At 37.6% G+C, this 14,987-nt stretch overlaps 2 protein-coding genes across 2 annotated transcripts in view; both read left to right on the top strand.

Annotated features, from left to right (window-relative positions):
• The first annotated feature begins 533 nt into the window (after positions 1-533).
• LOC107590987 (solute carrier family 22 member 18-like) lies at positions 534-5,147 on the top strand. The gene is made up of 10 exons (XM_016279961.1): positions 534-1,266; positions 1,717-1,814; positions 1,993-2,138; positions 2,218-2,350; positions 2,735-2,844; positions 3,085-3,195; positions 3,632-3,732; positions 3,841-3,942; positions 4,085-4,205; positions 4,524-5,147. Exons 1-10 carry the CDS (start codon positions 1,171-1,173, stop codon positions 4,706-4,708), a joined length of 1,203 nt encoding a protein of 400 aa, XP_016135447.1. The 5' UTR covers positions 534-1,170; the 3' UTR covers positions 4,709-5,147.
• A 1,783-nt stretch (positions 5,148-6,930) lies between these two features.
• LOC107591037 (otogelin-like) overlaps positions 6,931-14,987 on the top strand; it is a 44,347-nt gene continuing 36,290 nt past the window's right edge. Inside the window, 13 exon segments of the mRNA XM_016280042.1 lie at positions 6,931-6,943; positions 7,006-7,022; positions 7,025-7,190; positions 7,665-7,722; positions 8,099-8,159; positions 10,593-10,665; positions 11,536-11,634; positions 11,712-11,869; positions 12,922-13,043; positions 13,172-13,380; positions 14,087-14,217; positions 14,331-14,437; positions 14,615-14,724. Of these exon segments, the coding sequence (XP_016135528.1) occupies positions 6,931-6,943; positions 7,006-7,022; positions 7,025-7,190; positions 7,665-7,722; positions 8,099-8,159; positions 10,593-10,665; positions 11,536-11,634; positions 11,712-11,869; positions 12,922-13,043; positions 13,172-13,380; positions 14,087-14,217; positions 14,331-14,437; positions 14,615-14,724 (1,324 nt within the window).

Raw genomic sequence — 14,987 nt, 5'->3', positions numbered from 1 at the left:
GAAATTAAAAAGCTGCACTTTATTCCACACTACTGTGGTCATTTCTGTCTGGGTGGGAATCGGGGACTAAATGTAACGATAGGAAAAGAAATGGATAAGAAAATAAAACGAGTTAGCTCTGTATAAAACAATAAAAATCAATTGAAAGTCCCACGCTAACAGAAAATCAAACGTTTGTCAGTGTGCATATACTGTATAGGTTACTGTATGAAGGCTACTTGGTGGAAAGCTCTTAGCCTGCAACAAATTGGATTGTTCTTTGCTGCAAAACATGACGTGTGAACAAAATGGTAACTTTTTTTATTTTAAACTCAAGGCAACAGCAATACGTAAAAATGAAGCGACCTTTTGTTTTGGCGTAGCCTACAGCACCGCTTCTCATTCTCAACAATGAGCTCTTACGGAGTACTGCTTGCTCTCTCTCGGTCAGTCTCTGCTCTGCTGTCGGTTCATCTGCTATTCTTTTTCCGTTTAGTCACAATAGATGTCGATTGTAGTAGGTTTGTTGACGGCTAGTCACGCCTCCAGTGTTCACGACACCGAGAGGAGGAGGAATATCCTCGATGTGCGTTATCCACAACAAAAATGGCGAGGACTATGTATTAATGGTTTTATTTGAGCACTTTAGACACCTTTATACGCTTTACACTTTATAACCTAATCCGGTTACTTGTTAACGTGTAGTCGGACAGTAGCCTACTCGCTCCCAATGTAAATATGCTCCGTGGTCTTGTGTGCGGAGGTGAAACGACTGCAGATTTTTATATCTTTATATAAACTATTACGTCTATATAAATAATAATAATATTTGTGTATTCTATTTTAAACCCGTATAACCCCCTTCTTTCCCACCGCAGTGAACAGAGCTTCGGCGAAACTGAAACGGCTCAAAGTCCTTTAACCTGTTGATAGTTTGAGGACTGGTTGAAGTTCAGCTCTGCGCGTTTCTGGGTTTAACCTTTCCCTCACATTACATTATGCTTTGTCACCGCTACTACAGCGGGATAAAGCCGTAAAGCGTTACGGTTTATAATGTGTACCTGTATATTCGTCGGAGTTTCAGTGGAAGCAGATGCTCTTAATTTACCCGTTTAAGGAACAGATCGTGCGGAAGAAGAACTATCGGGGAATAAATGCCCAAAGCTGAGATCTGATACAGTGATTTGAATCATGGAGCCGGCTGCGAAGCAGAAAGTGATTTACATCACCTACCTCATCGCAGCTCTGGACATCACCTGGCTCTTCCTCCAGTTCTCCATAACACCGGTTCGTCTTGCTTTCCGACTTCATTTGGGATCAGATGTTAAATAAAAGCACCTTTGAATCGATTTTGCTGAGTCCTGGAATGTATATCTGCAGGGGTTTTGGCTGTGTTCTCACATTTAGCAAACAAACTATTTGATAATGTGAACCAATTATATTTAGACTTAAATGTTATAATTTTAATATAACTTCTATTATAAATTATTATATGCATAATCTCATATACATAGAGAGAGAGAGAGAGTAAATATTTAATTATTATTCACCTGCATTACATGTTGGTTATATTCTTCATTCTTCGCAGCTGGTAAATGTAATATATAGCAGATTAAAGCTGGCCATGTTGTTTGGCCCATTCTAGTCTAATCGAGGCTCTCAGCTAATCAGACAGAAATAAAGCAGTTATGACAGATGGGTTGCCTTGCTTGTTCAGTTTTGTCTTCTGTGGAACAGTATTTGGCGAGGAGGCTCGGGTTCGATACTATTTGGTTCGGGTATCTGCAGACCACAGTTGGAGTGATTCAGCTGCTTGGAGGCCCTATTTATGGAAGGTAAGCAGTCCAAACTCATCTGTGTGTGTTGTGTATGGAAATAGGATGGATAAATGTCTGTAATTATGTGTGCCTAATGAGAATGACTCATTTATTTAATGTCTTACTTCAGTTATAGGCTTTAAATATAGGTACTGTATGGCTTTTATTCACACGTGTGTCTTGTGTCTGTTTTCAGGTTTGCAGATGTGTTCGGAGCACGTGCAGCTCTCTCTGTGTCTTGCTTGGCATCAGTGGTTTATTTTCTACTGTTGGCGGTGGCAGACAACACTTTTATGCTTTTCGTGCATAAACTACCTGCTGTTTTTATGCACACACTTCCAGGTAACACATGCTGCTCATACACTCTTACATATGCCTGTACAGTATACAGGTACATGAGTGCATTTGCATTTGTGTGTAGGAGCTCAAATGGTGGTAGCAGATCTGTCAGAGGATGAGAAGCGAGCAGATGCTCTTGGGAAACTTGGCCTCTGCTTTGGCATTGGCATGATCGCAGGATCATCACTGGGTGGGACCCTCAGCACACGCTTTGGGTAGGACACACTACACCACCTACACTATGCTGGCATTACTCTAGTCTTCAGTCACACATGATCCTCAGAAATCATTCTAATGATCTTATTTAGCGCTCAAGAAACATTAAACATGAATACAGTTTTACATGAAAACAGTGATACAGTTTTTTAAGGATTATTTAATGAATACAAATTCAAAAGAAACTACTTTTGAGTCCTTTTGTCCACTAGTACAAAACTTTACCATTTGTACTCTGGAACAACTGCATTTTTCTAACCAAATCTAATCATGTTGTTTATCACATGAAGATAATGAAAGCAGCACTGATCTAGTAAAACAGGATTGTTTTACTAGATCAGTGCTGACAAGTGCCAGTGGTTTTGTTTTTGTGTGGTTTGCAGGGAAAAGTTTGCAGCATCTTTTGCAGCTGTCGGAAGTTTTGTTTCTTTGCTGTTGGTGTTGAACTTCATCCCTAAACAGACCAAAATACACACCGTGCCGGAGAGTAACAGTATGGACATAAACAAACACACAACTCAGCTAGACACAGAAGGAATGCTCTTGCAGTAGCCATTTGTAACTTTATTGTATAAAAGTCTTATATTAAGAATCTGATTATTGTATATTGGTAAATGGAGTTTGTATATATTTATTTCAGCATTACAATAGTTTTATGTATCACTTTCAAATTAAATTTTTATCAAATATATATATATATATAATGATTATTATGATTTTTATGTTTGTTTAGAGAAGGGATCATCAAATTCCGTGTTTAATCTGGGGGAGATCACAAGACTGATGAAATTTCCAGGTGTTGTGAAGACTTTCACAGTGAAGATTATTTCTGGATTGCCAGCAGGTGAACAATTTAACTATTAGCATTTGTGACTTTAAACATACCGAAACACCCCTAAATTGGAAACATACTTAAAGTGGACATGAAATGAAAATTCACCAATTATTTTCTAAATGCATGTTTATTGATCTTATTGTGAATGATTAGTTAATGCATACAATATGTTTTTAAAAATTACCTTTTAAATTAAGTTACATTTTTAATTAAAATGTCAAAACTTTCAAATCTTTCAGTGAGACAACATACTTCTCTCTGGTGATGTATGCTGGACTTGGTATATAATTTAGTCATTGAGTTCCATCCAATCAAATAATCGATGAATAGAGCCCCCACTTTTGATAATCTGTTTTCTCAGTGAAACTTCCGTTTCATCATGACTTTAAATGCTGTCTTGTGTGTTGTTTTACATATTTTTATTTGTTGTTTTTATTGTATATAGGTATATTTCAAGTTATGTTCTCCATCATTGCCATAAACTTCTTCCAACTGAAGGCAGAGCAGAATGGCTATCTGATGGCTTACTTTGGCATAGTACAAATGGTATAAACACATGCACACTTCTTATCAGTCACATGCTATATAAATAGTTTAGGATTGAAGCACTGCTGTGCTGAGGCAATAAGTGACCCTGGTGTCTTGCCGTTTAAGGTGATCCAAGGTGCTGTAATTGGGCGTCTTACGTCTAGATTTTCAGAGTCTTCTTTAATGCTGCTCTCTGTTGGGATATCCAGTTTAGTGGGCCTTGCACAGGTAAGCTGATATTGCAAACAATTTCATTTTTTGTTTCAAATTAGTTGCATGACGCTTGTGTCAGTTAAACATGGAAGCTGGATTATGTGACTGGTCTCACTGTGTGCATGTTAAATATATGTGTGTTTTGTGTGTTTTTCAGGCTATGATGACCAACGTGTTTCATTTTTGTTTAATCGTGATACCAATGATGTTTTCTCTAAGTGTCTTCAATGTCATCACAGACAGCATGTTGACCAAGAGTGTGTCTCCATCTGACACAGGTAATCCACAAACACACATGCTAGACGGAACAAGATGCCCTTATGCATGAACATAATACATACTTATGCATATACATTATACACAATGTCTGGCGAATCATTTTCCGTGCAAATGGTTTCATAATGCACTAAATGTAAAAATTGTGACAATTGTTTTTTGTTAGAATAATACAAATATTATTTTATTAATTTATCCTTTACACGTTTATATTAACAAATTTTTTTTCAATAAAACTGGCTTTCACTGTTGTCATTAAATATAATTTGGCCTATTTAAAAAATCAAGCACTGTGTGCCTTGTTTGTGTGGTGTGTTCAGGAACCATGCTGGGTCTGTGTGCTTCGGTGCAGTCTCTTTTACGAACTGTTGGCCCAACCATTGGAGGATTCCTCTATGAAGCATATGGTGTGCCATCTTTCGGATACATCCAGTGTATCATTAATGCTGCTGTCTTTAGCTTTCTGCTAACCACTGGAGGGCGCTCACAGCCAAACAGGCCATAAAAATTGTGAAAGGTGTTGTTTATGACTGTCCTGTTCATGGCCACATTGTGTGAGAGAGGGCAGTTTATAACAAACCACGGGCATTTAACTTACCTCCTCACACACTGGGGAAGGACTTGGTCACAAATAACCCAGATGATCTGTTTTATTAATACCACAGACATTCAAAATATCATATGTTACTGTCAAATTACTCCACTTTATTTCACAAGTTAGCTCAGGATCGTTTTTATGAAGTTCCTTATCTTAAAAAGGAGCTGGCATGTAAATGTCTAGGTCAGTACAAAGAAAGAAGTGCAGTATGCTTTTATCTGTGTGGCATTATAGTCTAGTTTTAACAATCCCATATTATACAGTAATTATTCATTATAATGATGTTGCAGTTGTAAGATGTCATGAAAAAGAACAAAATTAAAAATCCATAAGTTTGTATCTGAAACTCCTTAAATGAATATAAAGTTATATCTGTTATTATTTATTTTGTTTGTCTGCACTCCAACTCCTGCTAATTTCTTTAAAGTCACCCAAACTGAGATTAAATGTGCACATTTTATTTTATGACAGCACCCCTTTTCACATCTTGAGTGAAATCTGTCCACTCTTTTCCATGTTTAACTTCACAGCACACACGTATTAGTCCAGCTGCACATTATGTTCACATCACTGATACCAAGAATATTCTTTATTAGGCAGAAGTTAAAAAGAATGCACTGACCACCTCAGTTTCCCATTCAGTTTTGTTGCATTTTTTTCATATAGCTAATTAAAGCCAATGATGACCTCCAATTCTTCCAAGTTCCTATCTTCTCTTGTGTTCCAGAAGAAATTAAATTAAATGGTTTTGTCACAACATGAGGATGAATAAATGACGACAGAACTAGTTATTTATTTATTTAGGAGAACAAATCATTTAAAACCTTCATTAAAAAAAGTGAGTGAGTGACGTGACATGTGGCCAAGTATGGTGACCCATACTCGGAATTAGTGCTCTGCATTTACCCATCTAAAGTGCACACACACACACACACACACCGTGAACACACATCCGGAGCAGTGGGCAGCCATTTATGCTGCGGCGCCCGGGGAGCAGTTGTGGGTTCGGTGCCTTGCTCAAGGGCACCTCAGTCGTGGTATTGAAGGTGGGAGAGAGCGCTGTACATTCACTCCCCCCACCTACAATCCCTGCTGGTACGAGACTCGAACCCACAACCTTTGGGTTATGAGTCCGACTCTCTAACCACCTCTTCCCCATTAAAGGGATAGTTCACCCAAAAATGAAACTTCTGTCATTAATTACTCACCCTCATATCGTTTCAAACCCGTAAGACCTTCGTTCATCTTCAGAACTCAAATGAAGATATTTTTGATGGAATCTGAGAGCTGTCTGACCCTGCATAGACCGCAATGCAACTGAAATGTTCCCAAGTCCAGAAACGTAGCAAGGAGATCTGTAAAATAATCCATGTGACATCAGTGGTCCATCCGCAATTACACGAAGCTACGAGAATACTTTTTGTGCGCAAAAGGAAAAAAATAACAACTTTTTTCAACAATTCGTCTCCTCCGCATCACCCTGGTGCCATTTTGGAGAATATCCGCTGGATGTAAGCAATGTATGCTGTTCTGTGTCAGCTGTGCCATGCTGGATCTGTTTCCTAAGTTGTTGTGATTTGATCTGAACGGAAACAACGTATCCGTGTGACGCAGTTTACGTCCAGCTGATACTCTCCAAAATGGCACCAGGGTGATGCGGAGGAGACGAATTGATGAATAAAGTCGTTTTTTTGTTTTGTTTCGTTTGCGCACAAAAAGTATTCTCGTAGCTTCATATAATTGCAGATGGACCACTGATGTCACATGGATTATTTTACAGATCTCCTTGCTACGTTTCTGGACTTGGGAACATTTCAGTTGCGTTGCTGTCTATGCAGGGTCAGACAGCTCTCAGATTCCATCAAAAATATCTTAATTTGTGTTCCGAAGATGAACGAAGGTCTTACGGGTTTGAAACGACGTGAGAGTAATTAATGACAGAAGTTTCCTTTTTGGGTGAACTAACCCTTTAACTATTTCTCAGGACTCATCAGCACTTGGATCAAAATGATTTTCATTTTCACTGCATCATGGAAATATAATAGAAAAATAGAAAATATGTAGAAAATAGAAATATTTCTTCTTGCAGCGGAGCCTCCAGTTCTCTCGCTCTCCCTGTAGTTGTGGATATGCATCAGTGCTGTTCATTAGCATATATTATGCTAATGAAGGGCGAAACGCTCGTGTTATCCTCAGCAGCTGAGATGCGCGCGAGGAGCAGCTGCAGTCAGACGGGAATATGCGTCGGTAGTGCCCATCGGTGGAAGACTGAGGGGAGAATCTCATTCCATTTCAAGTGATTCACATGAGTCACGGATGGATCCTATTTTAACTCCCGGAAAGAAACTTTTTTTACTCTATTTATTATTCTTTATCCTAATATATCAAGGTAAGCAGCATGACGATGAACTGATGTGTTCTGCTCCGATTAACTGACCATCATACAGAAGAAAAATGCATTTAGATAATTAAATTGTATAATTAAGTTACATATTATTGTCAAGGAAAGAGTTGTATTGCACTAGCCTAAATAAACATTTTGGGGAAAAATATAAGGATAATGGTCTATATGCTTAAATATCTTATCTGAAATGTAGGTGAGTAGAAAGATGTTCTGGTAATCATTTCCTCTTTTGATTTCCATTTTAAGAAAAAAAAAGATTAAGATAAAAAAGATTCTTAATGTGTAAAAAGCTTACTTGAAATATAATGTATAATTATGGAAATCATATTTTAAAATATTATATTATTATATATAATTAAGCGTTTATTACATTTTTGATACAGAAAAGTCTTCTATGTGAAACAATTGTAATGAACGAATAGTGCAGCACTAATGTGATTGTAATTTGTTTATTTTCAGCACATATCACGTGGGGCACTGAAAGTCTGAATTTAACACACCAGCATGATTTTGAAAAGTGAGTATTGGCCTATTGTTTGCATTTATGTGTCTATCCGATGTGCGTCATGCATTTTATTTTTTATGTATTATTATTTAATTGTTTCATAAAGGATTTGTTTTGTTTTGTTTTATAATCTACATTTGTTTAATGGTAATGGTAAACATTATTTGCACATTTTAAGCATCTTTAAAATGTTGACATCCTGCCTCAACACTTAACTTTACGCATGTTTGATGAAATCACATGAAAGGTCTTGAGGTCTGTAACAGTTGTGAAACAGGCTGACAAAGCTCAGTCGAAACGCCTGTGAGTCTCTGGCTTTTCTGTCTTAACACAAGTGCTGATTAGCTGTGTGTGAGGAACAAACCGCTCCTTGTTCTCTGTGTCCCAGCAGCAGCGAAAGCAGCAGGCTAATGCTGGAGAAATGGGATCCGGCTTCCCAAACGGAGCAGGTAGGAGAGCTGAAGCGATGCATTGAGAGAGCGCACAGGAAACCTGCGCTAAATGCAATGCCATGAGGTTAAATGCATAACATTACAGAAAAACAAGGTGTTTGCAAAAGGTGTTTTCTTGATAAAAGCGCGCATTAAAAGTCGAGTTTGTTAAACAAGTTTTGCTGAGAATAGCCTGCCTGAATGAATTAGGATCTAATTAAAGTGGACTATGCTAAAAATGAATGCGGTTTAAATTACAGCATGTGATAGGCTATTACAATTATTAAAAATTATTATTATAATGACAATAAAAATGGAATTTTCTCTCCTTGCTCAGTGATTCGAAGAATTTTTCAAGAGCCTTTGATTTGAACAACAATTACATAAATCTTTAATTGAAGAAGAAAAGGGAGGTGCAAATTCTGTACGGATCTGAGAGCCTGACCCTGAATTCCTGGGTATGGAGGGCCAGAATGGAAGCGTGTGCAGGCTACGTTTAATTTCTACAGGGGGTTCACAAATGTTAGAATAGGCTACACGTTTGTCAGGGTACATTTTATAAGTACCAAAACTAAAGTGCTCGAGCGCTTTGCGTTTGACATTATACAAAATAAAATAGACAAAATAAAAATAGCTAGGCCTACTTACTGTTTCTATTATAGATTATAGGCCTATCAATAGGTTATCATAAAATTTGTGTTTTTTGTTTGTTTGTTTGTTTGTTTTAAAAGTATTTTGCATTTGGTTAATTGTCTTGATGCATAAGGTGAACGCGACAGATTGCGCCCTGAGAATTTTCTTTTAAAAGAAGCTAACCCCCCTGAAATTCATTGTTTAATTCGCACACTGAAAACACATCCCCCAGTGCTGGCTTTGTTGAGCTCTTTGGGACAAAAGCCGTCATTTTGGAGGCAGTAAAGCGGTTTCAGGTGTCCGCTGGGTGCTCAGGATTGGTAAAGCTGTTCCCCAGAGCCGCTATTCACTGAGACACACTGGCCCCGTTCATTATGTCAGAATACATCTCCCTTGCAGCCTCGTAAGCTACATAAAATTATTGAACTCTCAGATATCAGGTGTGATGGGGAAATGCGGGCAGAATAGAGACGGTTTCGGTCAGATAAGAAAATGATTTAGTTCTGAAGTGAAGTGAATCGCTAATCGCTCTCATGTACCCCCTCCGGCGGTAATAATAAACTCTGATCCATGCTATGTGCAGCATATGCTTCCAGGTTCTGTACAAGCGAACAATGATTTATTATTAGATGAAGACTTTGATTGGAATTTCAGATTTGCCCTGTGGCGTCCGGCTTCTGGGTATCTTAGTGAAATGAAATGAAATGACTAAATGAATTTCTCATGAAATTTTTCTCCATGAAATTAGTTAATGTAATTAACTTAATTAATCTGATAGCCTATAAAAACAAATTAAGGTAGCCTATTTGAAGGATAGACTTTGCGTTTTTCATCTAAGCTTAATTATTCAACTAATTAAAACGAACAGTTAGAATTACATAAGCTTGTAACACAAAATTCTCACTGCCTTTGTATTTAATCTTAAAGTTAGGTCTATGTCTTTTTGACAATTCAATTTATTCTTTCAGTCTAAAGGCCCGTTCACACCAAGTACGATATTGGTAACTATAAAGATCTAGTTTTAAAAATCGTTCTAAATTTAAAAGAATAGCAGAGTCCATGCCACAACTATTGTTGGAATCACTTTCAAAATATTTATTTATTTATTTTTATAATTTTTTTCCCACAGCAGATGAACGAAAAAACATTGACAGCCATTTAGGCTGATGATACACTGTGCAACTTTTTGAAGAAGGTTGCCGTCAACGGGCAACCAGGTGAGACACAGGGCCCACGACCAATCCAGATAGAGATTTGTTACCCATTCTCAATGGGAAAGTGCCCAAGCAACATTGCTTAAAAAAAGTTGCCTGGCAAAATTGCTCAAACATTTGCCCCGTGTATCATCAGCCTAAGAATATTTCCTGCATTAAGGCGCTCCAGCAGAATGTTATAGTCCACTGGTGTGTTCACTAATATAGTAATTGTTATAAAATCTTCATAGTTATTCTTCTTGTGGACAGACTTTAATACAGGGGTCTTTCCAAGATCCCCTTGGTGAGTAGAGCTACAGACCAGGGGCCCCCTGTTACATATTGTAAAAAAAAAAAGAAAAAAAAAGGGCATTGTATGCATACTACAACATTAATATGCTTACATATTTTATGAACATTTCAATAATCATATTTAATGAGTTATACACATTATATTTTAACTGCACTTAATGCATTTGTAATACATTTGAATGTAGGATGAATATTTAGCTGAACTTCAGCTTTGGTTGGCGAAAACTTTTCTAATAATTGACAAACTCCATGGACAACCCCCTGTTAAACAAACTATGTGTTAACTTACATTTTTTGTTATTTTTCCTTAAAGAGATCCTTAGAGAGCAACACATCATCAACAGAACAAACAGAAGCACAGAAGCCATCACCCCGCAGAGCCACCGGTAAGAACTGAACTGAATGTTACAATACTTCAGGAGGCCCGGTGCTCTCTTTGTGTATATTTTGGGTCTTTGTGCACACTCCCCTGTTGAACAATGCTCTGTGTTTTTATTTCTTTTTTTTTGCCTGCATGTTTTGTTGTTGACACCTGCACATATGTTTAGGGCTTCATCTGTAAGTAACTGTTTGTTGATGTGTGTGTTAAAGCAGCACTATGTAACTTTTGGCGCTCTAGCGGTTAATAAACAGAACTGCACACATCCCGCGGAAGAACATTCCAACCGGAGCTACTTCTCTAAGTTTATGTCTATGGCGATTCACGCAGGTATGTGTTACTCCGCAGTGGTGACGACCCGGCCAGGCTACAATAGTCCAAATATAAGTACTTATAAGTGTACCGTAGTGATTCGGAATAAGACAAAAACGCGGTTTGGAAGATGAATTCATGATGTACTCGCTCATTATATACATTTAGCAAATTTTGAACACAGAAAAAGTTACATAGTGCTGCTTTAATGTGGGTGTACAAGAATTTGCTTGTGATACTATTTTTATTTGTGCATTGCATTTAGTAATAATTCTAAGCTATTATATCATATTAATAATTACTATGTGTGAAAACTTGTGATGCATAAACCTAATTGTTATGATAAATTCCAAACAATAAGAGTTATGCTCATTTGAAATATGATAAAGGGGCTGCCCCCTCTTTCACTAGACATCTGTTCAACAGGCTGATGAGTGTCATCATTACACACAAGAGCGGGATTCATCTTAATGCTTCAATGACCACTTCAGTTACCAGATACCAACCACACACTTAAATCCACTGAAACACGCACTATTTAATTAGCGTTATTTGTGTCATGCAGGTGAGTGTACATCTCCTTGTCTGAATGGGGGCTGGTGTGTCCATCCAGACTCCTGTAACTGCACTTTATACCAGGCCACTGGAACACACTGCCAGACAGGTACTGTACTGTGGATCATGCAATTTAATCTCATTTTGAGAGTTTTGGCATGACAAATAATAGATCAAATATTTCAGTTCCCAACCTAGGCTTTGAGCGAGAGATGACGTGCCGCTCATGGGGACAATACAACTATGAAACATTTGATGGACTTTATTACTACTTCCCTGGAAAATGCAGCTACACATTACTGAGAGACTGTGAAGACGGCACTCGGTCAAGTGTACATATACAGGTGATCTCTTATAATGTTTATAAAAGGATATTTATTTCACTTTATTTCTGATCATTTTCTGTATAATAATAATAGTAATAATCAACATTTGCTACAGTCACCTGTAACCATTCAACAACAATGAAAAGAGGGATTGAGCAACACTTGTGGTGAAGAGCGTTTTATTATTTTTCAAAAATATCTACCATGGCATTTCAGCTTAGAATCCTTCATCAGTATAAACAGTATCTACCACATAACCACCTATAGCCATTTACCAGGAAATATGTCCTTCACCAAATGGTTATTTGTTGCCTTTATCTTAGAAATAAAGGTACAAAAGCTGTCTCTGGGGCAGCACCTTTTCGAAATGTTTTAATAAATAATTTAGGTTACCTTTGAAGTACTAATACGCATCCTTTAGGGGTAAATAAGGTACAAAGGTGAATCTTTTGAAAAGGTACTGACCCAGTGACAGCTTTTGTGCCTTTTTTCTGAGAGTGTATCAGCTTTAGATGTGGTTCGTTTTAAGCAGGCTGCTGTTCTCTGCTGTGTGTGTGTGTGTGTGTATTGCGCAGCTCTTGCCTGAGGAAAATATTTATTGGCATTCATAGAGAAAGTGATCTCATTATTATTATGGTCATTTATTCCCATTACAGTTTAATACAGTAATTACGGCCAGGGCCAAAACAGAATTGGCTTTGTTCTCCCAGACTCACTGATGGGAATCCAGAGGAGGTGAGCTAACTCAGCCAGGAGTTTCTTTAGGCCATTAGCTTAAGTGCCAATATCATTTATCAATGAATTGAAAGGGATGGCCGACAGTAATGCAGAACTTAAGCAGGATTGGCCCGGCTTCTCTGGATAAGAGGACTCCACTCTTTGATGGTGGAGAGGAAGCGTCTTAAAAGCTGCACACTGTATTTGCAGACACTTTATGTTAGTGATAATCTGGTTTGCTTCCGCACTGTTTTAGCATCGGAATTCTTTTGAACTTTAAATTTAGCTTCGTTTTGGGTCTTTTTTCACTTTTTAATATGGCAAGATTCTTATATCATGCGATTCATCTGCAGGTGCATAATGACCCAGAATGCAGTTCTTTCCCATACTCCTGCACTCGTTCAATCAGCCTCTTCCTGCCGTGGGAGGGGGAGATTAGGTTACAGAACTTCAGTGTTATTTTCAAGGGTCAAAGGTAATGAACATTCACATTCAACAACACTCCCTGTCACTTAACCTCAACCTGGCCTGTGCTATCTAAAGAATCTGTTCAATGATGTATGTGTGTGTGTATAGTTCTAACTGAACATCCTGTCTCTGTAGTGTTCAGCTGCCCCATCACATCCACGATGTTGAGCTGGAGCGCATCTCTGACTACATTGTAGTGTCTCAGCCACAGGGTTTCACGCTGGCCTGGCAGGGACTCACTGGCTCTGTGTACATCAAGATGAGTCCTGAGTTTGTAGGACACACCTGTGGACTTTGTGGCAATTTCAACGCTGACACTCAGGATGACCTGAAGACCAGCTATGGCAAGTTTTACTCAATTTGTTACTGATCGTGGCATTTGAAAAAAAAACAAAAAAAACTGTGTGATGGAAAGGGACAACATCAGCAAGATTAAATTAAGATTAGAAATTGTAGATTTTATTTGGCAATATAGAAAAACAGTAAAGCTTTTGAACAGTAAGAACATGTAATGATTGTACAGTTGGTACAGGCCATTTTGTTTATTAACAAATTTGTTCTTTACTCTTTCACATAATGCCAGTCAATACCTGTGAAATACAGTATTATATATAGCAATTAAAATTAAATCAAAATTAATTTTTTTGCTTGAAAAGCTTAATGTAGCTGTCATGAAGTAATTATAGAAAGTTGGAAAAAAACTTTAAAAAAATTATATTAAAATAATTATGTATATACATTCATAATTATGTATACAGTTTTTGAGAATATATTTACTTAAAAAAAAAAAGAATTTGTCACACCACTGAAGTTGGTGAAATTGGGAAAATGTTTAACAAGAAAATATTATTTCTTGCAAAATTTCACGTTTATTTCAGTGTGTTAATGGGTTTTTGTAATTGTGAAAAGTACTAGAAATTTCTGTTTGAAAATAGTTTCTACACCAATTTTTTTTTTCAGTGTACATTTTAAAATCTTGACGATGATTTAAAAAAAGATTTTATGCACTCACTTACTGTGCATAAATGCATTTATCGCCGTTTTCTGCAGGTGTTTTTACACAGGATTTGGCTATGTTTGGAAACAGCTGGGCAGAGGAGGAGCCACAGCTGGGCAGGTGTCCTGTTGTTCCCTCTCTTTATCCATCGCCATGTGCCATGCAGGATCCTCGTGTCTTATTGGTACTGCACACAAAAACACACACGCATACTGTGTATATACTTGTCCCACACCAACCAAAGCCTCATTTACCATGATACACTTGGTGAATAAGGACTCTGGTTCTTCACTGCAGAAAGTGGAGGAAGTTTGTGCCACCCTCCTGAAGGAACCGTTCCAGTCTTGCCATGAGTTTGTCAGTCCATATTCATACATGGCCAGTTGCTCCAATGACCTCTGCCTGTAAGTACTGACATAACACTGAACTACTGACATTACTACACCTATTGGAAAGCTATAAACCTACATTGCAAAACTACTGGCATTACTTTCCAAAGTGTTATCCTAAACATACTTATGCTGTTGATGTTATTGCACTATGTAACTCTTGTGTATGTATAATGTTTTCACCTGGTGCAGGTCTGGTCCCAATGGTGATGTTGTGTGCCAGGTTTTCATAGAGTATGCCAGAGCATGTGCCCATGCTGGACATCCGCTGCATAACTGGAGATCACACTTTCCTGTTTGCAGTAGGTTACAGTGCAAATGCACATATGTTTGAGATTTTTTTGCATATTTTGTCTCTGTGTTAAATGTACTGTAAATATAGTAACACATATTTCTCAGTCTAAATTCTTTCTAAATGAGTATTCATATACACACACCTGTAACCATACAGAATAAACCTATATTTATGTGCAGGCTGCTGCATTCTTTAAACAATCTAAAGTTTATCTCAGTGAACAACAAAGAATTGATTATTCTGGTGTGTGAATTGTTTATAAACTATGGT

Source organism: Sinocyclocheilus grahami, unplaced genomic scaffold (assembly GCF_001515645.1).
Source record: "Sinocyclocheilus grahami isolate Dianchi unplaced genomic scaffold, SAMN03320097.WGS_v1.1 scaffold136.1, whole genome shotgun sequence".
NCBI classification, from domain to species: domain Eukaryota; kingdom Metazoa; phylum Chordata; class Actinopteri; order Cypriniformes; family Cyprinidae; genus Sinocyclocheilus; species Sinocyclocheilus grahami.
This window is presented reverse-complemented; position numbering and strand designations above follow the sequence as displayed.